We start from the raw sequence: 23818 nt of genomic DNA, 5'->3' as shown, positions 1-23818 counted from the left end.
TACTATGTGAATTAAATATATTATCTGTCTTTGTGCAGAGTCCCAGGATGTTCACAGTACAATGCTGGGGAAGGGGAGGGGTGAGAGATGGGGGTAGCCTGAGATTGGCCAGGCTGGGCAGGGGCCTGGTGGGGAAGGGCAGGACCTGGCCTCCCCTTGACCTTTGCTATTCAGAGTAAGAATGCAAGAGGGGTGCCTTCTCGGGGTAGTGGTCCCGCATGCTCCAAGCCCTGTCCCCTACCTCAGTCTGGGGCATGCACACCCCTCCAGTTTGTGGCCACCCTTTGGGCAGGCCAGGGAGAGGTGCACAGGGAAGCTGGGACTGGGGTCAGGTGGGCAAAGCTGCAGGACAAGGCAGAAGGGCACAAGGGAGGCCTTGCCAGCCCCAGGAGCCAGGGCTGACCGGTCACCAGTGTCAAGGTGACCATGCATATCTGGCGCCGTCCCCAGGACCCTGACCCAGGCTGGTTTTTGGTGCTTATGGGTGATAAGATAGGCAAGGGACAGGTAGGGGCTGAGTCACAGCTCCAAGGGCAGTGGGGGCTGTTCCACCTGCCAATTTAAGGCAACTCCATTCTGATACAGGCAGTGGGCAAGGCTGACTGAGGTGGTGGAGGTGCAACTGACAGTACCAGGGCACCCCTGGGCGCAGCTGGGCACCCAGCAGGGAAGAATGGGAGGAGGAAGGTGGGAATGATGCTTCCTTCTGCTGTCCTGGGGACACCTCTCGGGGCTTGGGGTCTCCCGTGCCCGAGCACTCTGGGGTGAGAGAGCCTCTAAGGCCCTGTGGGCTTCGCCCAGGGAAGTGGTCCATGGTCAGCCCATGGTGGCAGGTGACAGAAGGGATGCATCCAGTGAGGGCCCTGGGAGGCGTGTGGGAGCAGGGACGGGAAACAGCCATGGCCAGCAGGGCTGCCAAGCAGGGTTCCAGCCTGGCCGTCAGCCTCAGTCCTCGTGCTGTCTGAACTGGTGCTAGCTGCGACTCCTTTCCCTTGGGACTGCAGCAGGTGCGTCTGGCTCAGAAGATGCTCTGCCGCCGGTTCTTCCCTCGTCCTGAGAGATGGAAGGATGAGAACAGGGGGCTCAGAAGCCCTCCATCAGGAGGGTCAGGGGTCCCCCAGACACACTGAGAGTATGTGTAAGTGGGTGCCTGGGTTCCAATCCCACCCCTGCTATTTTGGCCATTGTGAAATGATGACAGCACCACTCAGGACTCAACGTTACTCCCTGTGAAATGGGGACACAAAGGTGTCAGCTTCACAGGAGGCTCTAAGGAGCAGGTGAGGTAGGGAAATCTCTGGTCATGTCCAAGGCCATCAGCCCTTCTAGCGAAAGAACTGACCCGATGGAGACTGCTGGAACGGCTCAGTATTCCCAGGGAGCATGTACCTTGGCCAGGGCTGCTGCCAGGTGGGAATGGCTGAGGCAGCCTGGGCAGGAGGGCTCTGCCCCGCCCCTTGCCAACTCCCTGGGGTGAGTCCCCACTGGGGAGGATGACCTGGGACCACCTGGGGACCCCCTAACAAGGGGAGGCACACAGGCCCTACCTGGTGCCTGGAAGGCCAGGCTGCGGTAGCCGGGGTCTTTCTGGAGCTGGATTTCCCTCAGCGAGAAGATGGAGGCAGCTGGGTGAGAGGAGACAGGGCTGGGAGTGGGTGGGACTGGCTCCTTGACTACCCATCTTGGCCTCCAGCCCCCAGCAGGAACCCAGGAGAAAAGCCACGGGCCTCTCCTTCCCATCATCCCCTCAGTGCTCACTGCTCCATCTCCTTGGCCTCAACTGTGGGGTGGCCACACCCTCAGATACTCACTGTCCTCCAGCTGGTGCACACGCTCTCCCAGAGACCGGAAGTAGGGGTGCCTCAGGGCAGCTTCCGCAGACAGGCGACTCTTGGATTCGTACTGAAAAACAAGATCAGGCTATGGTCGTTGGGGGGTGCCCAGCCAGGAAGCCGCGGGGTCCCCCTAGGCAGGGAACTTCCACACTAAGTTAAATCACCCTGGGAAGTGACTGAGTACAGCCAGCTCTCACTTGATCCACAGCCAGGCAGGGCCTCCCAAGTATAGCCTGGAGCTTGGACACCGGGGGATGGCAACACAAAAGCTAGCAGCCCCGATCCTAACACAAACACCAAGGGAGGTAGAGGCAGACATCCCAACTGGCACCCCTCTGCGGCCCAGGAGCTCAAAGCGTCCCCATGAGCATCTCATGAATTACTCATTTTGCTCTACCATCACAGAAACAGGAGCACAGGCATTTCTGTGCCCATGCTAGCAAGCAGGTGCGAGTGAGTTGGGGTTTGGGGTAGGGGTCCAAGGCTGCACGTGGCTTGCAGCCCTGGGTCTTGAAGAGGACAGGACAGGGATGGATGAGCTGGGAACCCGTCAGCAAGCCATTCAGTGGGGCTGCCGGCACACTCACCAGGAGGAAGCTGCTCAGGAAGCTGATGCCATCGGGATCCAACCTGCAGGAAAGCAGAGCTGACACAGTCTGGGGAGGAGGGGGCGTGGCCCCAGGTAGGGACTGCTGGAAGGCAGGGGGCATTACCTGGGAGCATGGCTGAGCAGCGGCTGAGGGAGGTACCGGGGGAAACTGTAGGCTTGAAACTCGGACAGAGCCGTCACCCCGGGCCAGGTCTCTTCTGTAGGGGTCCCTGGGGGAGAGGAGAGGGAGGTGGGAGGGTGTGTGTGTGTGTGTGTGTGTGTGTGTGTGTGTGTGTGTGTGTGTGTGTGTGTGTGTGTGTGTGTGTGTGTGTGTGTGTGTGTGTGTGTGTGTGTGTGTGTGTGTGTGTGTGTGTGTGTGTGTGTGTGTGTGTGTGTGTCTCCGAGACCCAGGTGGAATGGGTACAGAGGAACCAGGGCAGTAGCTGGGAACACAGGCTAGCTAGAGTTCGGACGCCCCCTGCAGGCATGAGGGAGGAAGGAGCGGCTGGGGACTGACCGAGGAGGCGGAAGATGAGATGTAACTCCTCCTTTACAGTGGAGCCAGGAAAGAGGGGCCTCCCGGTGGCCATCTCATAGTGAATGCAGCCCACGCCCCTGGGGGAAGCAAGGAACAGCGTCAGAGGGGGCGGCCATCCTCTGTCACCACAGTTCTGCAGGTCACTGTGGCCTGGGAACTCCCCCAACCGAAGGTTCACTCACCACATGTCGATGGGAGTGGAGTACTGCGTGGAGCCCAGCAGCACATCGGGAGGTCTGTACCACAAGGTGACCACCTCGTTGGAATAGGTCTTGGTGGGCACCGACTTCGCCCGGGCCAGTCCTAGGGACAGATGCGCACGTCACAGGACCCCTACCCACAGGTGCGGTAGTCAGCTGCAGAGTGCCCAGGCCCCCAGCTCCTTCTTTCCTGCCCTGGCCTCACCAAAGTCAGCCAGCTTCAGCTCGCCCCTGTCATTGATGAGCAGGTTCTGGGGCTTGAGGTCCCGGTGCAGGATCTTACGGCGGTGGCAGTAGGCCAGGCCCCGGAGCAGCTGGAACATGAAGATCTGGGAGAGAGCGGAAGTGAAGTGGAAAGGACCAGGTGGGCCCATCGGGAAGACCCTGAGCCTCTGCCCCCAGGCTGGACAGAGGAGGCCCACCAAGTCCTGGATAAGTCCCTGCAGGGAAACCCACCCAGGCACACACAAAAGTGGTGTGTGCTCAAGCTTGGGGAGGGGCTATGCTCTATCCACAGCCTGCAGGAGAGCAGGGCTGTGTTCCCGGGTGACATGCTCAGTGGGGTTCCTGCCACAGGGGACAGCAGGGTCCTCACCCTGGCTTCCATGCTGGGCTCTGCAGCAGGTGCAGGCCAACATAGGCAGCGGATCCCAGCCCAGGGGTCCTCACCTTGACATTGTGCATGCTCATGAGGTTCCCGCAGTGGTCCAGATATTGCTTCAGGTCACTGTCCTGGAACACACAGCCCCTGGCTTGTCCCTGGTCAGAAGCCCGGACCCAGGAAGTGGTTCCTCCTAGCATAGGGCCTCAGCCCACCCTCACCATGGGACTGCCCCGGAACCAAGCCCTGCCTGGGCCCACTCCAGCATGGAAGCATCTGAGAACCCAGTTCTGGAACCAACCTAGTTCCTGCATGCCACCACATCCCAGCCCAGCCCACTACGCCAGTCCAGCCCAGTCCATCACACCAGCCCCAACCTATCCTAGCCCAGCCCACCATGCCAGCCCAGCCCAGTCTACCCCAGCCCACCATGCTAGCCCCAACCCCACTCACCAGGTACTCAAAGACCAATGTGAGGGAGCGGTCTGTGTGGATGAGGTCATGTAAGGTGACAATGTTGGCATGCTTCAGGTCCTTCAGGAGTGACACTGGGGATGGGAAACAGACTCGCCTAGGTCCTTAGGGACCACAGGCTCCCACACTGCTGCTTCCCCAATGTCCCTAGGTCTGTTCTCCCAGCAGCCCCGTGGGGAGGGCGGGAGGCAGGGATACAGTACCCTCGCGGATGGCTGTGCAAGGTGCGCCCTCCTCATGTTCCAGCCGGATCTCCTTTAGGGCCACCAGGTTCTGTGTGAGTTTGCTGCGCCCTTTGAAGACCGTGGCATAGGTGCCCTGCAGTGAGATCCAGCAGCCGGTTAGTGAGGCCCATCCAACTTGCCTACATCCAGAGCCTGCCCTCGAGCCTGAGTGCCCAGCTCCTCTTTCTCCAGAGGCCATTCCCTCCTCCACCTACCAGGTTCTGCACTACTGGGGTCCCTGTGTGCCACCAAATTGCCAAACCTGCAAGCAGGCCTTCTCTGGCAGCCCCCTGAGGGACAGGTCGGGGGCTCCTCCTCTCTGTACATAAGGGCTGGCCCTAGGCCATCAACACAGGGACCTCCGGGCAGCTCAATGGACTAGTGTTTTTTTTTTTTTTTTAAAGATTTATTCATTTTTTATTACAGCCAGATACAGAGAGGAGGAGAGACAGAGAGGAAGATCTTCCGTCCGATGATTCACTCCCCAAGTGAGCCGCAACGGGCCAATGCGCGCCGATCCGAAGCCAGGAACCAGGAACCTCTTCTGGGTCTCCCATACGGGTGCAGTGTCCCAATGCATTGGGCCGTCCTCAACTGCTTTCCCAGGCCACAAGCAGGGAGCTGGATGGGAAGTGGAGCTGCCGGGATTAGAACCGGCGCCCATATGGGATCCCGGGGCTTTCAAGGTGAGGACTTTAGCCGCTAGGCCACGCCGCCGGGCCCATGGACTAGTGTTATTCAAGGACACACACATATATAGCCGCCCACACAGCCCTTACCATGATCCTAAGAGTAGGGCGACTGCCTGCTCCATTTTACCAAGGCAGAAATCGAGGCACCCAGAGGAGTTATGTAACAAGCCCAAGGTCACAGAGCCAGGGAGTGCAGCAGGTAGGATTTGAACCCAAGCCAGAGAAGACCAGCCTGGCATCTTCCCAGGGTCCTGTGGGCTACACCATCCTCACACTCTGGGTCAGGACCCAGGAGCCCCTGAACACCGCCCGAGGCCGGCCCAGCTGCATGGCTGACCTGCTGGCAATTCTCCTGGGCAGAGGTCATGCAGCGCTGACCAGGGAGGGGACCCACGGTGCCCGGGGACCCAGTCTCCTACCTCCCCAAGCTTGTCCAGTTTCACGTAGGTTTCCAGTTTCCCAAAGCCGATGTCTGACTGAGAGGGAGAGAACCCGGGGTGCCATGAGCCTGGAGGTCTCAGCAGCCTCCCCCAACTCTGCCCCCACACCACCATCTCTTTCCCATGCCCAGCTTCTGAGAGCCCCCATTACAGAGATGGAACAACTGAGGCTGGCAGGGTTGAGAGCAACCCCAAATCATCGCTAGTCTCCTTTCCTCTCTGTCTCTGTCATGGATGAAGGGGCACTCAGGACTGCGAGGTGTGGAGCTCAGTGCTACAAACCTGGCCTGTTGTATACCTGGACCTTGCACACTTAGGCCTGTTGCACACCTGGACCAATTGTATACCTGGGCCTTGCACACCTGGGCCTGTTGTATACCTGTGCCTCTGCATTACCTGGACCTACTGAGAACTTAGGCCCGTTGTACCCCTGGGCTACCTGCCCTTCTCTGCCTTGCTCAGGCCATGGGCTCCTCCAGGGCAGGCACTGTCTCTCTCCATCTTCCTCAAGTGTCCTGTTCAGAACCTTTTCCCCAGCAGCCCCCCTCAGCTGTGTCCTTCTAGCTCAGTGCACCGGACTCTTAAGATAGCTTGTAGGCCACCCTCCCTCAGAGGCTAACCTTAGGTACCTGGGGTAGAGCCCAGAACCTGGTTTTTGCAGAAAATTTGATAGCCTCCAGGACTGGGAGGCCCATGTCAGCTACTTTGTTGGTACCATGTTGCCCATGTTGCTACTTTGTTGGGAGGCAGTGAGGGGCTGGTGTTCAGACAGGAAACGGGGTGTTGATCCTGGAGGATGAGCTAGTAAAATCCACTAAAGCCAGAAGGTGGCGCCAGAGCCCCAGGAATCTCCCTGCAAATCACCCAGGGCCTCAAGGTAAGACCAGGATAGGAAAGACCCAGAGTGCTAAAACCAATGCTGGGGAGAGGGTGTCCCGCCCTGTGACTTCAGACCCTCTCGGGACTCACCAGTGAGGCGCGGCGGGACATGCGGCTGATCGGCTTGGGCAGGTCTGGGTTCTCCAGCTGTAGCTTCTGCAGGAATTCTTGGGGCAGGCGGATATCCATGGGCAGCGAGAGCCTCTTGCTGATATCCTAGGAGGAGACCCGGCTGAGATGGGAACCCCAGTATTGGCCACAGGGTAGCCAGGGCTGTACAGCTCTCATCCCTGCCTCTGGGCCCAGCTTTCCCTGGAGCAAGGTCAAGTGTCTGGCTAGCTCCCAGCTGCTGCGGGGGGGGGGGGGGGGAGAGGGCGGGGAGGATGAGAGGGTGCTATGGGACCTCCCCACTCCTCCCCCAGGGGCTGCTGTGTGTTCTCTGGAGGCTCTGTACCCTCTCTGGGCCCCACTCACCTCCATGGAGAAGCGGCGCTGGTTCTGTGGTCGGCAGTACTGCATGCCAGGGGATGGGCGCCCCAGCTCCTCCCCACTGTCTGTGGGTGACAGGGCACTGGGCTCCGGTTGGGGGTCTCCGCCGAGGGGATTGAGTTGCAGGTCTGAAAGTGGCCAGGCATCAGCAGCTCTCGAGGGGGCTCCGTCCAATCCCCACCCCTGCCCCAAATCCCCAGGGCGGTGGAGAGGGCACTGGTTGGGCCCCTCACCCTCGTTCCGTCGGTTGTGCAGCTGGGTGAGCTGCTCCGTGAACTCAGCCAGTGACTCTTCAATGGTCTCAGTGCGGGGCACAGACAAGGAGAACCGGCGCTTAAAGTTCTTCATCTTGTTCATGGTCCTGGGGCAAGAATGGGACAGGGTACCCAGGTCTACTACACCCATTGTAGATTTGGGCTGTGGTCTGCCGTGGGGCTCTATTGCCCCACAGGCCCAGAATCAGGGCTGTGTCTCCACCTTAGGTCGAGCTCTCTCTGCCCCGTCCTGAGAATTCCCTGCTGTCTGTCAGCTGGGTCCAGGAGCCCACGGTGCACTGATGACCATGGGCGTGGTGAGCAGAGAATACCTGGGGGCCCCTCCTCAGCTAGCTGCAGGGGTAGCAGGGGCCTAGGGGCTGGCAGCTCTTCACCATCTGCGTGTGGCAGCTGCAGTGCAAGAGCCAGTGAGCCCTCCTGACCAAGGCCCAGATGTGGTCCGATCCAAATCCTGTTTCTCCCATATTCTGACACCAGAAGGTCCCCTGCTCTGGCCTGTCCTAGGTTCCCAGGGGTCAGGCAGAGTGGAAGAGGCAAAGGGAGGGGCATGTGCCGGTCCATGGAGGGCTCAGCCCTCTCCTCCAAGGCCTCGGGGGATGGATGGAATTTACAGGAAATATCTGTCCCCAGGGGCAGGGGGCTGCAGCCTGCTGGCTCCTCCCCTCTCCTCCCCACAGCGGGCTTCTGCAGGAGGCACAGTGGGGGGCAGCAAGCGTCTCTGCTTTCCCCACCACCTCAGGATCTCTTCCTTCTGTTGCCCTCTGACTGGCCACCCACAGGGATCCTATGCAGTGGCTGCTTCCCACAACCTCCTCCTCTTCCTCCTCTATCCTGCTCCGTTCCTCTCAGGGTCTCCTAAGCCGGGTGCAGCTGCCCTTCATCCTGCCCAGACGGCCCTCGGCTGCGGAGGGGCTGGGGCCAAGAGCCCCACATGAGGCCTGGCAGATTCCAAGGACCAGTGTGAAGCAGTGAGGGTACCTGCCCGCAGTCCTCCCAGCTTTCACCCACGCACAAGGCACAACCCACGCCTGGAGGACACTCCTGGCCCAGCCACCGGGCTGGTCCATGGTTGCCAAGGCAACTAGGCCCCTCCTGAATGCTCCCGATTTAAGGGATTATGGGTCAGTAACATGTTTGTTCTGCTTAATGAGCTTGTTCTCTCCTCGGCCAGACAGGAATAGGTCCTCTCCCTGGCGTCTCATTTTGCCTGGCTGACCCCCCGCCCCGAGCACAGCTCGGCCATGGCCCCCAGTTTTCTACTGAACCCCAAGGCCTGGGAGGCCCTCCTGGCAGGTGGAGAGGCCTGGGTTCTGCAGCCTCACCACCCCCCACTGCCCAAGTGGGCATTGTGCTGGGCACGGAGCTTCTGTACTGCATAAACTGGAGTCCCTGCTCTCAGCCCTGCCCCCCTGGGGGGGGCTGATGATAACGCCTTCGCTGCAAAGGTGGCCCAAAGGCTTTATCAGCCTCCCTGGCAAGGCCCAATTGGCCCTCTCACCCCCACCAGCCACCTCTAGCCACCCCATGGCTCTGTGCATTGCATTGGGCCTGCCGCCTGCTGGCATCTCTGACTGGATGCTTTGAGGGAAGGGGGTTGTGCAACCCCCAGCCTTCCATTTTGGAAGTAGCATCCAGCCCGAGGAAACCCTTAGAAGAGGTCATGGCCATGGGCAGGATGGCATGAGTTCCAAGGATGACAGGACCCACATCTTATGTGATGACCACACTGTCCAACGTGACACCTGAATAGAGGCAACCTCATGACACACATCAGCTGGGGCAAAGGACGCTGGAATTTAGCAGGGAGCACTGGACAAGTGGGAATGGAGTCTGTGGTTTTCCAAAGCCTCACCAGCAATCTCTACATGGGGAGCCATGGCCAGCAGGCAACTAGGGCCCTGAGTAGGGACAGTAACTGGCCAGGTCTCTAGGTGATTCTACTGGGCTGAGGCAGGGAGTCCTAAGGGACAGGGGAAGGGGGAGTGTGTGCCAAGTAGTGCAGGGGACCCCCTACCAGGCTTGGAAATGGCTCTGCCCTGAAAACAAGCACCTTCACGCCATGCAGCCCTTGAAGTCTGCTCCTGGCCATCCTGGGGAGTGGGGCATGGGAGCAGGTGGGCACTCGGCTGCCTGAGGCCCGAGCTGTGCCAGGAAGGACCAGCCACAGCCCTTCCTAAAGCCATCTTTCTGCCTAGGATTTCTGGTGTAGTTCAACAAGTTTGTGGCTCAGCAATCCACCAGGAATGTTCATTAATCTCATCCCCTTGCTCTCAATGTGTGTGCATGGTGCGGCGGAGGGAAGGTCAGTTCCTAAAAGGCTTCTGGGAGGGAGATGCCAGTTTCTGCCATCTAGAGGGAGCCAGTCCTGTAGGGCAACCTGTCCTCACCAGGGTTCAGTTAGGAGCAAGGAGCCACGAGCTCACATCTGGGCTGGGATGGAGCGGGGCAGCAAGCCAGCAGGAAGGTAAAGCTGGGGGCAGGAATGTGGGGCCACGATGTGGGGATGGGGACCAGCTGTTCCGCTGCTGCTGGAGAAGACGCCCAGGGGAAGTGGCTGCAGTGGGAGGGATGAAGGTCAGATGTAGGGATGGACTTCCACATGGTGACAGGGGAGCAAGCAGCGGGGGTGGTGACCACAGAGTGGACACCTCTTTCTGCCATGCACAATCAGGGCATTGAACCCTGCAGGGTCTTGGATGTGAGGGGGCAGATGGGCAGTGAATGGTGTGCTATTTCTGAGCGCTGTACACGTCTCTGTCGCCTTCCCTTGGGAGAGCCAGCTCCTCAGACCCGGGGGAGGAAGGGGTCCAGGGGCGAAGGAAGACAGGAAAAAGGCTTGTCACCTTGGTGCTGTCTGCCCCTCACCCCTGCCTAGAAACAGAAGGCTCAGTGTGACCAAGCCCAGGGCTGGGCACAGGGTGGCCTTTGTCTCCGGGTCAGGGAGCCATCTGGGACTGTCCCCGTACAACTGGTGCCAGGGGAAGAGTAATGGGCCTGCAGGGGTGCCTGCTGGGCAGAGCTGAGAGAGGGGACGGCCACAGGAGGGACCCCTAGGTGCCGCGGGGTGGGGGGACAGGCTGATCCCAGCCGGCCCTCCCTGCCCAAAGAAGGGGCCCCTGCACTCGGCCTCCTCCTGTCACTTCCTCCTTGGCACACACTTGCTGGCCCAGAACTTCCTGCTGGTGCCTGCTCAGCGAGTGACACAGGAGGAGGAAGTAGGAACCAGGTTGTGGGCACAGTGGGCATTTGCCAGAGGCCTCTGTGCCCTCAGCCAGAAGGGGCAGAGCCCAGAGTGTGCTGGATGAGCCTCTTGCACTTGCTCCTGGCAGGGCATGGACTCACTCCAAACCCTGTGCAAACCTCCAGGGTACTGCCAGAGGCGCAGCCCCTTAGCTCTCTTTTCTTCCTAGTGAGGAAAGTGTCCTCTTTAGCCCTGACTCCTCCCCATGGTTACCTAGACTATGCTGTTCCTTCAAGCCTTTGCCCACTCCCATTCTGGCTTCAAGAGCCAGATGCACCCACTAGCAGGCTATGTGAACCAAGTCCTGTCAGCCTTACGGCTCACTCACGCAGGCACCTGCTGTGCAGGAAGGGGCTGGGGGCTCCAGGACTCTGCAGGAAAAGGCAACCGGAATTCCCAACAGGGGCAACAGGCCCCCCGCACCACCCTGACCATAAACAAAACACACAGGGTGGCATATGGTGACAAGGACAACGAAAGGAAATGAAACAGGAAAAAGGGAACTGAGGTGGGGAGTGGGTGCTGCCAGTCAGAGGGGATAGAAGGGCCTCCCTGAAAAGGTGACACCCCAGCAAAAAGTCACCACAGACATAAGCGAGAGGGGGGCCTGTCCTGTGGCTTATGGGGGTCAGCGAGTACAGCAAGTGCAAAGGTCCTGGGGCACAGGGAGTCTAGATGTTCTGGGGCTTGCAGGGAGGGGCTGGGGAGCAGGCTGGGAGAGCAAGGAGCAGCGGGTTATGTCGAGCAGGCTGTGTCGGGCCTCACAGGGCAGGGGAGGGTTTGGACACAGGAGTGGCATGCATGTGCTCAATCAGGGTTGGACGGGCTGCTGTACTGTGGGCAGGAGCAGGGAAACACACGGCAGAGAGGAGGTGATACAGTGGGGCTGGGGACCAGGGGCTGGATTTGGCTGGAAGCTGCCTTGGAGAGGGATGCAAGTGGAGCAGAAGGGCTGAGCAGGACAGTGAGGGCCTTGGGGGCAGCCCCCTGGGGTCCTGAAACGGTCAGAAGAATTCTGGGGGTGGAATGAGCAGCGCTAGACCTGGGGCAGCTCCGGGCTTGGGACCCCATAGGAGCCCACACCCTGGGCGCGGACCCAGCCCGAAAGTGCAGAGAGATCCGCTGTCCACTCCCAAGCCAAGAAGGTGCCGGAAAGAACCCAAATAGATGCGGTCATATTCCCTCTGAGCCCCGGCCCGGCCTGGATGACACTTTTGAGACATGAGACGGAAGGGGCAGGAAACAGTTGGCAGCATCGGGCTAGGGAAGACTAGGAAGGTAGGGTCCCCTTAGGCTGTGCAGGGACCCTGGCCTCCCAGGGACAGAGACAAAGCCAGAACAGTCCCTCCCCTCCCCCTGCCCACACTCCACTGCACCGGGCCATTTAGGTCTCATGGGTTCCCACGACTGCCCAGGACCACCTGCTGCCCCATCTGCTTTTCCCACCTAGGATGCCATGGTCTCTGCTTAGAACAGGCAGGTGGCTACAGCGGGCACGTGTCTGTTTCCCAGGGACACATGGCACAGCCCTGGGTCCCAGGCACATATCAGATCCTTTCCCAGGGCTCTTAGCTGCTTGTCAACCTCAGTCTCCAAGGGCCCAAGGGCATAGCATGAGTGAGAGAAAACTTGGAAACATCCATTTTCTGAAGCCTGGAGGGTCAGTGCTGTGGTGCCTGAGGCTGCTTGCCAGCCAGGGTTCTCAGAATGCTCCTCTGCCTCCTGCTCCCCACCCCCACAGCATCCCTCAGCCTGGAGCAGAATTTAAAGAGGCCCTTGCTGACCAAGTCCACAGATGTCACCAGCCAAGCCGGACGTCAGAGCTACTCCCTCCTCCCACAGAGGCCAGGTCTGGGGCTGCTGCAAGCTGCAGATAGCATTGCTTCCTACATCCTCCAGCTGAGGCTGCTCTGCGCAGCTGGGGGCTGTCATGTGCAGGGCCTAGAACAAGCCTCCACGCAGCAGTTCACCACCCCTCACCCCCCCACCCCCCCCACCCCGCCGCTGCAGCTGATTCAGCAGCAGTAGAGTAGTAACAGAAGCCCTGGAGCCCCCCTGGGGACCTCGGCTGTGCAGGAGTAGGGGGACCTTTGGCAGGAGGGGCCGTTGGCCAGGGCTGAGGAGCACAGGAGTGGCCTGTAGAGCTCCTGCTACAAGCAGCAGATGAAGCTCTGTGGAGTAACCACGCAGGATGTTGCTCGGTTCAGAGCACACATCGCTTGCATGGAATGCAGGAAGCAGGCAGGGAACCGACCTGGGCAGGCCCTCAGCAAGCCTGGTCTGGGGCTCAGGGTTACCCCTGGTGCTCTTCCCTCTGCAACGTGATGATACCCAGCCTTGCTCTCTGCAATTCTCTACCATCTGATGTCCTGTGAGACCTACTCACCAGCACTGTGACTGAGGCCTCAGTCTTGTTGTCTGCTAAGTGGGGAGAACATCTACCCTTCAACTCCATTGCCCCATTTCATTGTCTCAGTTGCTTTCTGATGACATCACTCACCTGTTCAAAACCGTGTGAAGGATTGGTCTGGTGGACATCCCACAGAGCAGGGCCTGGGTCTGGGCCCTGGGTGCTCTGTTTCTGATCCAGCTGCCTGTTAATGTGTACTCCAGAGTGGGCAGCAAGTAGTTGACTCTTCCTAGTATCATGTGGAACACATGGACTGAGTTGCAAGTTCCTGGACTCAGTCTGGCCCAGCCCTGACTGCTACGGGCATTTCTGTCTCCCTCTCTTGCTTTCCCTCTGCCTTCCAAATCAGTAAATCAAAAAAATCAATCAATCAGGGCCTGGCACAGTAGCCTAATGGCTGAAGTCCTTGCCTTGCACGCACTGGGATCCCATATGGGTGCCGGTTCTAACTCTGGCAGCCCCACTTCCTATCCAGCTCCCTGCTTGTGGCCTGGGAAAGCAGTCAAGGAAGGCCCAAAGCCTTGGGACCCTGCACCCATGTGGGAGACCCAAAAGAGGCTCCGGGCTCCTAGCTTCAGATTGGCTCAGCTCCAGTCGTTGCGGCTACTTGGGGAATGAATCAATGGATGGAAGATCTTCCTCTTTGCCTCTCATCCTCTCTGTATATCTGACTTGGCAATAAAAATAAATAAATCTTTAAAAAATCCATCAATCAAGTCTCCACAGTAAGCCTTGCCATCAAGAAAATGTGTGTATTCTCCCCTCTTTGAATCCTCAACACCCCCCATCCCCAAGTCCTGCTGTCACGCTCCCCATCCCCTTCTGACAAGGTCTGGCTTTATGGACTGAGCGGGACACTCCCAGAACAAGCCAAGCCCACATGCGGCTCTGCACTTGCTGTTCCTTTATCCCAAGCTGTCCTTCCTCAATTTTCCCCCAGGTTATACCACTCCCAAGTCAACCCAAGTGTCAGTCACTTCCCCTGGGGAGCCAGGCATTGCCACACCTGCTCCCCTCCCCATACCCCTCCTTCACTGCTGCCACAATGGCTGGCATTGCACACTGGTCAGGTCATTGGGCAGCAATGCACTTCCAGGGCCACCTGTGTGTGTGTCTCACTGGTGACCTCGTGCTGTGTACAGTGCCTGCTGCAAAATGAACAAGGATGAGGCCTTGTGAGCTCACAGCACCACCTTCTCCGTGCCACAGCCCCACAACTCCTGGATCCCTCAACTCCGAGGCCAAATCTGTGTCACTTGAAGCTCTGGACACACCCTGTGCAGTGCCTGTCAGCAGCCTTCCTTCCATGATCAGGAAGGCGGGGTCTCTGGTGAGGTTCTCCTTCTCCTTAGGCCAATCCTAGTCTTAGGGGTTGAACGTTGTGCATGTTGTGCTCAGCTGGGTAGGCCAGCCTGGCCCTCTCTCTGCCTGGTTCACTAGTCCTGGTCTCCTGGGACATCTGTCCTCTTCTTGGATCTTATAGGGAATGGGGTCACAGGAATTGGTGCCCCAGATGGGTGGGACTAGGAGGCAGCCATCTTCTGGCTCATCCTCCCAGCTCAAGTGTGACTTCTTCCTGGACACCCTTGCATGTCTTTAAGTCTGATACAGTTGTTCCCAGCCAGGTGAGACTCCCTCTGCCGCAATCCCATCTGCTGGCTTTAGGGCAAAGCTCCCCTAAACCTAACTGGTCCTCATCTTTTCCCTTTAGGGGCAGGCTGCTCTGGCCCATGGCTAGGCAGGGCCCTCAAAATGCCCAGGCAATGGATATGTGAAAGCTGCAAGCAGGCCTCAGTAGAAACCTAGCTTGTATGACATCAGGGCTGGGATCATACAACAGCAAGACCTCAGGGGAGGCCTGTGATGTTTAGACTGGAGGTGTCAAGCATAGTCAGGGCAAGCTGGGATGCAAACGGCCAGGTGCCAACTTCCACCAACAGGGCCCGGGTAGTTCCCCCTGCACTTGTAGGGAAGGGGTGAGATCCCATCACTCTCTCTGGAGCCTCCCAGCACCTCCCCCACCCCTTCAGGCTCAGTTCCTAGAGGTGGCCACCCTCAGCCGTTACCCACCTCCCCTCCCAGCCCCCCTGTGCAGACTAGCTCATTGCTGGCACTGATGTCCCCAGAGCTACTCTCAGAGGTGCATATGCACCTTCTTGTGTGCTCTTGCTGACCTTTTGGGGGGCCCAGCAAAGGCTGCTCTGAGATGGGACAAGGCAGCCACAGCATCCTGGACCACAGGCAGGAGCCAGGGACCAAGACAGGTGCAGCTGCCAGCTCCCAGGCAAGGCCAACCAGCCTCTCCCACAGGAGGACTCTTCCAGCTCCTTTTTGTTTTTAATGTCTTTAACCCAAAGCAATATTGCAAAAACTATTTGTGCACTTATTTGAGATTCAGAGAAAGACAGGGAATAAAACTACCATCCCCCAGGTTCATGCCCCAAATGCTGCAACATCCAGGGCTGGGCCAGAGGTGTTTCCTGCGTGGGTTTCAGATCCAACTACAGAAGCCATCACTGCTGGCTCCCAGGGGTGCACTGGCAGGAAGCGGGAGGTAGGAGCTGGAGGCCAACATTGAACACAGGCACCCAGATCCAGGACACAGGCATCTTATACAGATGCCTGCCCCATCTCTCTGCCCCTTTCAGTCACTCACTCTGCAGACCCTCCAGGAAGTGCCTTCACCCACCTCCCCCAGGTCATCCAAATGCCCAATGCTGTTGGGCATGCAGCATTGCCTGTCAGCTAGATGCTACAAACACAGGAAGTGAGGGTATGTGGGGTGGAGGGAGAATCACACTCCCCACCCTCCCAGCCCTCCCTGGCCTTCAGGAAAGCAATGCAGCATTCTGGGATCATGACTTCTCCCTAATTTGCTCTCCATGCCCAAGTTTAGCCACCAGGCCCTTCAGTCCTGGTGTCCCCGGGGAGCTCTGTGTCTAGGATTGGGGAGGGCTTCCCAGCATCTCCACAGCCACATCCTATTTATATACAACTCCCTCCAGTCTGGCCCCACTCTCCCAGATCCACATCCTAACAGGCACTCTGGTCAAGCTCCTGCTTCTTTCCTTGTCCCAGTCCGAGTCACCAGTCTAACAGGGCAGCTTCACTCACCTCCAGACAACGCCATGGGGCTCCCCTGCCTAGGCCCTGACCCCAATGCCCCCTCCTCTGCCTCCTCACATTCCCCCGCCTTCCTCCCACCTGGTGGGGCCTAGGCAGCCACTCTGGCCTGGATGGCCTCCCTGCTTCTCTGGGGGAACCTCTGGACCTCTCACAGCTGTTCAACTGCCCTCTAATTGGCCCTGGTCAGTGTCACTCACCAAGCAGAACTCAAGCTTTGGAGAGGAGGGTACTGGTTTCTTCTGATCACTTACTCATTTCACAAGCAGCTGCTCTGTGCCAGGCTCTGTCCTGGGCTCTGTACCCTGTATCCCACCCTTTCCACCTCCATGGTCATTGCCTTCCAAGTCTCATCCCATGGCCTGAGGACTCATTTCCTCCCCCTGTCCCTGGACTGGGTCTGCCCTCTCTTTCCCTCCAGGCACCCCTCCTGGGTGACCTCATCCTGTTCCATGGTGGAAACCATGTGTTGACTCCTGGAGCCACAGCTCTGGCCCCACCAAGCCTATGTCTCCCTGCACCTCAAAAGCCCTGTCTGAGACAGATTTCAGTGAGATGGAAGGCAAGTCCAACTTGTGTGCAAGACAGAAACACATGGCGTACACACACACACACACACACACACACACACACAGATAATCATCTAGCAGGAGCTAAGCCAAAATGTCCCTCCCTGCCCACCCCGCCAGTAACCTCTGGGTGATACAATTAGGAGTGATTTTAATGTCTTCTTTTTTCATACCTGCATCCTGTAATAGTCCCACAGTGAACATGTAATACTTCTGTAATCAGAAAATAGCAACACTTCATTTTACAGGAGAAGACAGGAAGTATTTTTAGACTAAGATCCCAGGTCAGCTGTATGTCATGCCTAGAGAGTGTCACAGTGACCCCTAGCAAGGGTCAACAGACCTCCATCAAAACGAGGCCAAGGACAGTGGAGGTTCTGGGGGCTGTACAGCCAGGCAACTCTTAACGCAATGCATGAGGGTGCCAGTGACCATAGGGGGTGTTTACAGACACGAATATGTGGATTTCATTGGATTTCTTAAGTGTCAAAAATAAATTCTATTTTCTTTGAATTTTGTTCTCAACCATCTCAAAATAATTCAAAAATTCTTAGCTCATGGGCCATTCTCCCTGCCCTTGAGCATCCAAGGATCAAGTAGCATTCTCATCCAACATTCATTGCACAGTAAAACATTTGTGCTCTTCCTAGTTGCTAGGGAGCCTGTTTAGGGCCTCCTTGCCCATCTGGGTCACACCAGCAACAGAGTACCTGAGACTCACATCAAGGTGAGGGGAACCTGGAGGTCACAGGTCAGGAGGAACCGAAGGCTGAGCCCCTAGGGATCACAGGGGCACAGTTCATCATGTTGACGGGACTGGCAGGGATGCAGCCAGGATAAGGTCTTGGCAAGAGTAAGAAGAGGGGTTAACCTACTCCAGGCCACTCAGGGTGACAGGGCAGGACTGAGACATGAGCTGTGGGTGTACGAATGGGTGCTCCCAAGGGCTTACAGGGGCTGTAGATCCTGCCCGGAGCCAGCACCTCCTTCCTGGGCACCACAGCTAAGGAGGCCTGCAGGAGTCCACGGCCACACAGAAGGAGCCATGTCAGGTCGGGTATCAGCAGAGAACGTGGTACCCAGCCAGCCAAGGCAGGGCATGCTGCCAGCTGGGGTCCTGGCCAGGGCTCTGTGACCTCCTCTGGAAACTCAGTGTTGCCTGGGCCATGAAAGATGCCCTCCTCCCACACACACCCACCTGCTGCATGCCCCCTCTTTGGCCAGGTCACTGTGCACACCTCCTTTGCTGGGTGCTGGGGCCAGAGGAGGGAAAGTGACTGGACTCCCGAGGGGGTCTCCCCAGACACAAAAGGGTGAGCTCTGTTAAGTAAGGTGTGAGGGCAGGAATTGTTCTGGAACCTTCTCAGAACTCTCCACAACAGTGGTAGAATGAAGAGGGTGTTCAGAGTGATGACAGACGCACTTTATGGACCAAGCTCTGGGGTAAATGTTTGGATGCAGTTTAGGCTGCTGGCTGGGCTGCCCACATTCCACATCATAATACCTGAGTTGGAATCCCCGCTTGCTTTTGATTCTGCTTCCTGCAAAGGTACCTGTGGCAGCAGTAAGTAACGACTCGGTGCTTGAGTCTCCGTCACCCACAGGGGAGACCTGGATGGATCTGCAGGCTTCTGGCTCTGACTTGGTCTCCCCAACCCTGGTTGATGTATTTGGAAAGTGAACCAGCAGATGGAAGACAGAGAGAGAGTGTGTGTGTGTGTGTGAGAGAGAGACTCTGCCTTTCCAATAAAAATAAGTAAATACCAACTTCTAAAAAAAATGTATTTTTGTTGGAAAGGCAGATACACAGAGAGAAGAAGATACAGAAATAAAGATTTTCCATCTGCTGATTCACTCCCCAAAGGTCAGACAGAGATAAGCTGATCTGAAACCAGGATCCAAGAGCTTCTTCCAGGGCCCCCACATGGGTACATGATCCCAAGGCACTGGGCCATCCTCTACTGCTTTCCCAGGCCACAAGCAAGGAACTGGATGGGAAGTGGAGCAGCTGGGACAAGAACTGGTACCCACATGGAATACTGGCACATGCAAGGTGAGGATTTAGTAACTAGGCTATTGCACTGGGCTCAGGAAGGAAACTTTTCACATGTTAGTATTTGGTATAAGAAGCTCCTGGCTCCTGGCTTCGGATCAGCTCAGCTCTGGCTGCTGCAGCCACTTGGGGCAAGCCAATCAGCGGACAGAGGATCTTTCCATCTGTAACTCCTTCTCTCTGTATATCTACCTTTCCATTAAAAAAATAAATCTTTTTTTTACAATTTATTTATTTTTATTGGAAAGGCAGATATACAGAGAGGAGGAGAGACAGAAAGGAAAATCTTCCATCTCATGGTTCACTCCCCAAGCAGCAGCAATGGCCAGAGCTGAGCTGATCTGAAGGCAAGAGCCAGGAGCCAGGAGCTTCTTCTGGGTCTCCCACATGGGTGCAGGGTCCCAAAGCTTTGGAACCGTCCTCAACTGCTTTCCCAGGCCACAGACAGGGAGCTGGATGGGAAGCAGGGCCACTGGGATTAGAACCAGCGCCCAGATGGGATCCCAGCACATTCAAGGCGAGGACTTTATCCACTACACTATCGTGCCAGGCTCAAATAAATAAATTTTTACAAAAAAAAAAGTTTCCTTTCGACTACAAGACTTGGGGCTAGTGGCTATGAGGATGTTACCTTCATTTTTTTTTACATTTATTATTTTCATTTACTTAAAAGGTAAAGCATATGAAAGAGAGAGATTTTATTTTATTACCTGCCATTTCATTCCAAAAGTGCCGGCAACACTGGAGGTTGGGCAAGGCTGAAGCTGGGAGCCCAGAACTCTGTCCTGGTCTCCCTGATGGGTGGCAGGGACACAAGCACTTGCGCCCTCATTGGTTGCCTCCCAGGGTGTATTAACAGGAAGCCAGATCAGAAGCAAAGTAGCCAAGACTCTAATTGACACTTTAATACAGCACTCAGGCAATCCCAAGCGATGGCTTAATCCACTGTCCCAGAACACCCACCCTGAAATTCCAACTGTATAAGCAATATCAAGTGGAGATCAAAGGCACTGAGAATGCCCAGTGTATCCCACTGACCCCTGGGTAATGACAGCAAGTAAGGCAAAAGTAGGCAGTGTCTTGGCTGTGGTCTCATGAAGACTACATGCTATAAGTTAACATCCTCCCATGACAGAAATGAGGAAATGGGCACCTGAGTGAGCACATCACTTACCCAGTTACTGAGTGGCAAAGGCAGGATTAGAACTAACCCCAAAGTCCACAGAGGGCCTCCACCCCAGTGCACAGGAGACACATACAACACGTAATGAATGAACTCATTGACCAGCCACCATGGGTCATCTGGTCTACCTCACTCCTCTGTTTCCAAGGAGGAGAGGGGGCACAGGGTCATTTTAGAGAGTTCCAGAAAATAGGATCTCCAGCCCATCTTCTCACAAGTTCTGGCCAGTGTTCCCCAGAGTAGGACGCCCTGTCTCAACAGCTTAGCAGGCTCACACACGCCTTCATGTGAGGTCTGCAGTTTCCAGAGCCCATGTTGCCTGGCTGTGTGGGCTGAGCGAGGACAGGGCTGCCTTTGGCCTGCTCCTAGCCCCTGCAGACGGTCAAGTACCTGCTCAGCAGCACATGCCCACAGGATGAAGGTGAAGCGGGAAAGAAAGGGTCAGGGCAGGGCCCGGAGCTGGTGGGGAATGGGGATGCGAAATGTGACTTTGTTGCAATGGAATAGAGCTCACCAGGTAGATCTGACCCAGGCTAACCACTCCCTTAGGGACAACGAAGCAAAACAGGGACCTGAATTACTGAAGTACCAGGAGGTACTCTCTTACCCCAAGGGGATGAGGCCCTGCCAAGGCAGCTCGGGCCAGGAGTCTGCTGGTGCTCCAGTACCCGAAGCCCACTACCCTCATGCCCTGCAAGTCAGGTGTGTGGGGGCTCCCCAGGCACAGATTCCTGATCCATCCTGGTTTCCATTTAACCTGTCTCCAACCACCTCATCTGCAAGGCCCTCCTCTCTGATTTGGAAGAACAGGGAAGATGATGCCAAGGGCCTGGCCCAATGTGGTCAGAAAGGCCTGCTTCCTACCCTGCCCGAGCCAGCCACAGGATGATCCCCAGCAAAGTCCCTCTCCTAACCGCCACCGCTGGAATGACTGCCATGCAATGGGCTGGAGGCCCTACATGATTTCACGGCATTCAGCTCCTCACCCTCCTGGTGAGGTGCTCCTTTCACAGATGGGCAAACTGAGGCTGGGGGTGGGGAGGAGAACACACTTAGTTCATAGGAGCTGGAGTCCAACAAGAAGCCTAGGGTTGTCCTTCTTTTAATCACGAATCTTGGCTGGGGATGGGGGGAAAAAAGGAATTCCCTCGAGACGCTAGACAAAAGTCCAACATGGGGAAACCGCAGAGAGGGGAGGCCTGGTTGGCACATGAGCAGGGCAAAGCTAAGCCAGGGCTGGTCCTGATGTATGGTGCCTGTCCCTGGGTGCACAGGAAGTTCAGAGCAGGCAGAGGGGATTTGAAGCTGAGGGAAGGGATGTGGAGGACACAAACGCACTTCCATCCCTCCTGCACCAGGGCAAACAGACTGATCTTGAGCTCCCAGATCAGTACCCTCTCTCCTGCAACCCATGGGGAAGCCTGGTTCTGCCTGGCACAGGACAAATGGCGGCCCGTTGCTCTTAGCAACAACTCCCCCTCCCCATCCCCAACACACACACACACACACACACACACACACACACACACACACACACTCTTCCTCTCCTGGGGATTGAGGCAGACCACAGACCTCTAGAGGGCGCTGGGACCTGTCTGTGATGGAAAAGGGCTTGGGGACAGCTGGACATGAGCTGATGCCTACCTCTGTAACACCTTAGGAAATTTACTGTCTCAGTTTCCTCGCCTGTAAACTAGGGTTAATAGCATCTGTTTGCTTGGCACACAGCAGATATTCAACAAATGGTGGCCATGAGGGCATCTGGCTATCAGATACAGGGTGGATGTTGGGCAACCGGTTAATATGCAGCTTGGGATGCTTGCACACCATATCAGAGTGCATGGATTTAATCCAGTTTCTGATTCCTGCTACTATGCACCCTGGGAGGCAGCAGCTGACGGCTCAAGTACTTGCCCTGAGCCCCAATCAGGGAGACCTGGATGGAGTTCCCAGCTGCCAGCTTTGGCCCGGCCCAGCCCCAGCTGTTGCAGACATTTGGGGAGTGAACATATGTGAGAGTTCTCTTTCTCCCTCCTTCTCTTCACCTTCCCAATAAATAACGATATACCAAAGTCAAAGCAAAACAGAACAGCTTACTGATGCCCATTCCCAACTTGGGGAAGAATTTCCTGGTGCCAACAGAGAACAACTTCCATTCTCCCAGTAGGACACAGGTACCAGTGGGGACAGTCCTGGGAACCCACTGGGCAGGAACACCTTGGGGGATGTGGCGTGCAAGGTGTGGGGAGGTCAGTGTGTCCTGCATGGAAGGCGGCCGGGACAGAAGTCTGGCTGTGCCAAGGTGACCCTCTCCCTAGAACCCTTCAGATACAAACACTAACTCCAGGCCAGTGCTGCCTTGCACCCCGAGGCCCCTCCCAAGGCCAGGTGAAAGCCAGGGGTCTCAGAGGATCCCAGCCCGCCTTCCAGGCTTCTAGAGGATTCTGCAGCTCTGGGAGGATTTAGGAGCCAGGAATGGGCTAGGGGAGTTGACCCCCCCATTCCATGTGTTACTTCGGGTTCCCATCAGTCTCCCCCAGGTTCAGCAGATGGATCCTCAGGCCACTTCTCCCTAGCCCTTGTTGAGGGTACACCTCCCCCCGCCCAACATCCACTCCCACTATGCCTGGACCTCAGTGTCCATAGCCCCTCTTGCTCCCTGGCCTTGCAGAAAGGGCAGGCAGGTTCCCGGGGTTGGGATCTGATAATCTGGAAAGTTTAGCAAAACCCAGAAGCCTCACCCATGAGCCGACGACCTAGCCTCACACGTCTGGGGCCTCCTCCTGTAGCCACAGGGGACTTCTAGCCCTGTCCTTCCCAGAAGGAAGGGCGCTTGGAAGGTGCCGGCCTCCCGCCAGGCTCGAAACTTGACTCGGGAGAGTTCGGATGTAAGCCCAGGCCAAGTCCCAGAGGGGGACTCGCTGCGGGCGAGGGTCCGAGATGGCACATCGCCCCCTCTCAATACCTGGTACTTGGAAGCAGCTTTCCAGGGTGTCCTCCCGCCCCTAAACCCCAGCCACACACTCTCTTAATACCTTGTGACCTGCGATTGCCCCCAATTCGTTTGGGTCTTTCCCTCCAACCTCTTGCCCGGGGGCAAAAGCAGCCCTGCGCCTTTAAGAGCCGCCCGCTTACCTTTGCTCCGCTTGCCGGGCGCCGCCGTGGCCCCTCTGGCGACCTCCCCGGCCCCGGCCCCGGCGGGACTCACCGCGCGCGTCCTGGGGCTGCGGCGCGCCCGCTCCCGCCTGCCACGGCCGCCGGGGGGCCGCGGGGCTGGAGTGCCCACCCGGGCTCGCAGCCGCTGGCTTCCCCGGCTCAGTCCGGGATAGGTGAGCCGTTGCCCCGGGAAGCCGCAACCTGAGCCCGATGAGGAGGAGGAGGAGAAGGAGGGGAGGGGAAAGGAGAAGGAAGGTGGGGAAGAGGAGGGAGGAGGAGGAGAAGGAGGAGGAGGAAGGGAAAGCCCGGCCCCCACCGGAGTTTTTCACGTGCACACGTTGACTCCTCCCCCGGCCCTCCCGCCCTGCCCAAGGCCGCTGCCAATCCCCAGGCACCCCTCTGCCCAGTGCCCACCCCCTTTCTGGCACTCTGAGATCCAGGGTCCCAGCGCTGTCTTCCTGTTTCATTCTTGGGCCATGCGGGAAGCTCTCTGCAGAGGGTCACCCAGGACTCAGTGCCTTCCTGGCAGTGTGGCTCCCACCCTTAATCCCACAGTGCAGCACATTGGGCATAAGGAGCCCTGGGGCTCTCTCCCTGTGCCCTGGCCAGCCCCACTCACTGCTTATCTTTCTGGATATCCCACCTGGTCAGAGCTGCCTCCCCTTTGCCACCTGGAGGGTCCCTGGGTTTGTCCTTGGGAGTTAAGGCCTGCTGGCTGCCTGAGACTCAGCCAAGGAGCCTTGCAGAATCTTGGTGCTAGTTCAGCTCTCCTTTGACAGAAGGGGAAACTGAGACCTGGGAAGGTCCAACATTCTGTAGCAAGGTAGTGTTAATCATGGTCATGGTC

At 57.4% G+C, this 23818-nt stretch overlaps 1 protein-coding gene across 3 annotated transcripts; it reads right to left on the bottom strand.

Moving 5' to 3' along the window:
- On the bottom strand, positions 1-23212 carry CDK18 (cyclin dependent kinase 18). 3 transcript variants are annotated; one of them, XM_004578712.2, is made up of 16 exons: positions 22951-23211; positions 7195-7322; positions 6947-7089; positions 6563-6688; positions 5573-5629; positions 4441-4555; positions 4217-4311; positions 3832-3894; positions 3368-3491; positions 3145-3265; positions 2942-3039; positions 2549-2654; positions 2423-2465; positions 1812-1902; positions 1548-1625; positions 1-1053 (listed from the first exon to the last, which is right to left on the bottom strand). In XM_004578712.2, the coding sequence occupies exons 2-16, from the start codon at positions 7316-7318 to the stop codon at positions 1019-1021; spliced, it is 1419 nt and encodes a 472-aa protein (XP_004578769.2). In that variant the 5' UTR covers positions 7319-7322; positions 22951-23211; the 3' UTR covers positions 1-1018. The 3 variants fall into 3 exon arrangements, with proteins under 3 accessions (XP_004578769.2, XP_058525068.1, XP_058525069.1); XM_058669085.1 differs by having other exon boundaries at positions 23024-23211; XM_058669086.1 differs by lacking the exon at positions 5573-5629 and having other exon boundaries at positions 22951-23212.
- Between the last annotated feature and the right edge of the window lie 606 nt (positions 23213-23818).

This window comes from Ochotona princeps, chromosome 10 (genome assembly GCF_030435755.1).
Source record: "Ochotona princeps isolate mOchPri1 chromosome 10, mOchPri1.hap1, whole genome shotgun sequence".
NCBI lineage: Eukaryota > Metazoa > Chordata > Mammalia > Lagomorpha > Ochotonidae > Ochotona > Ochotona princeps.
This window is presented reverse-complemented; position numbering and strand designations above follow the sequence as displayed.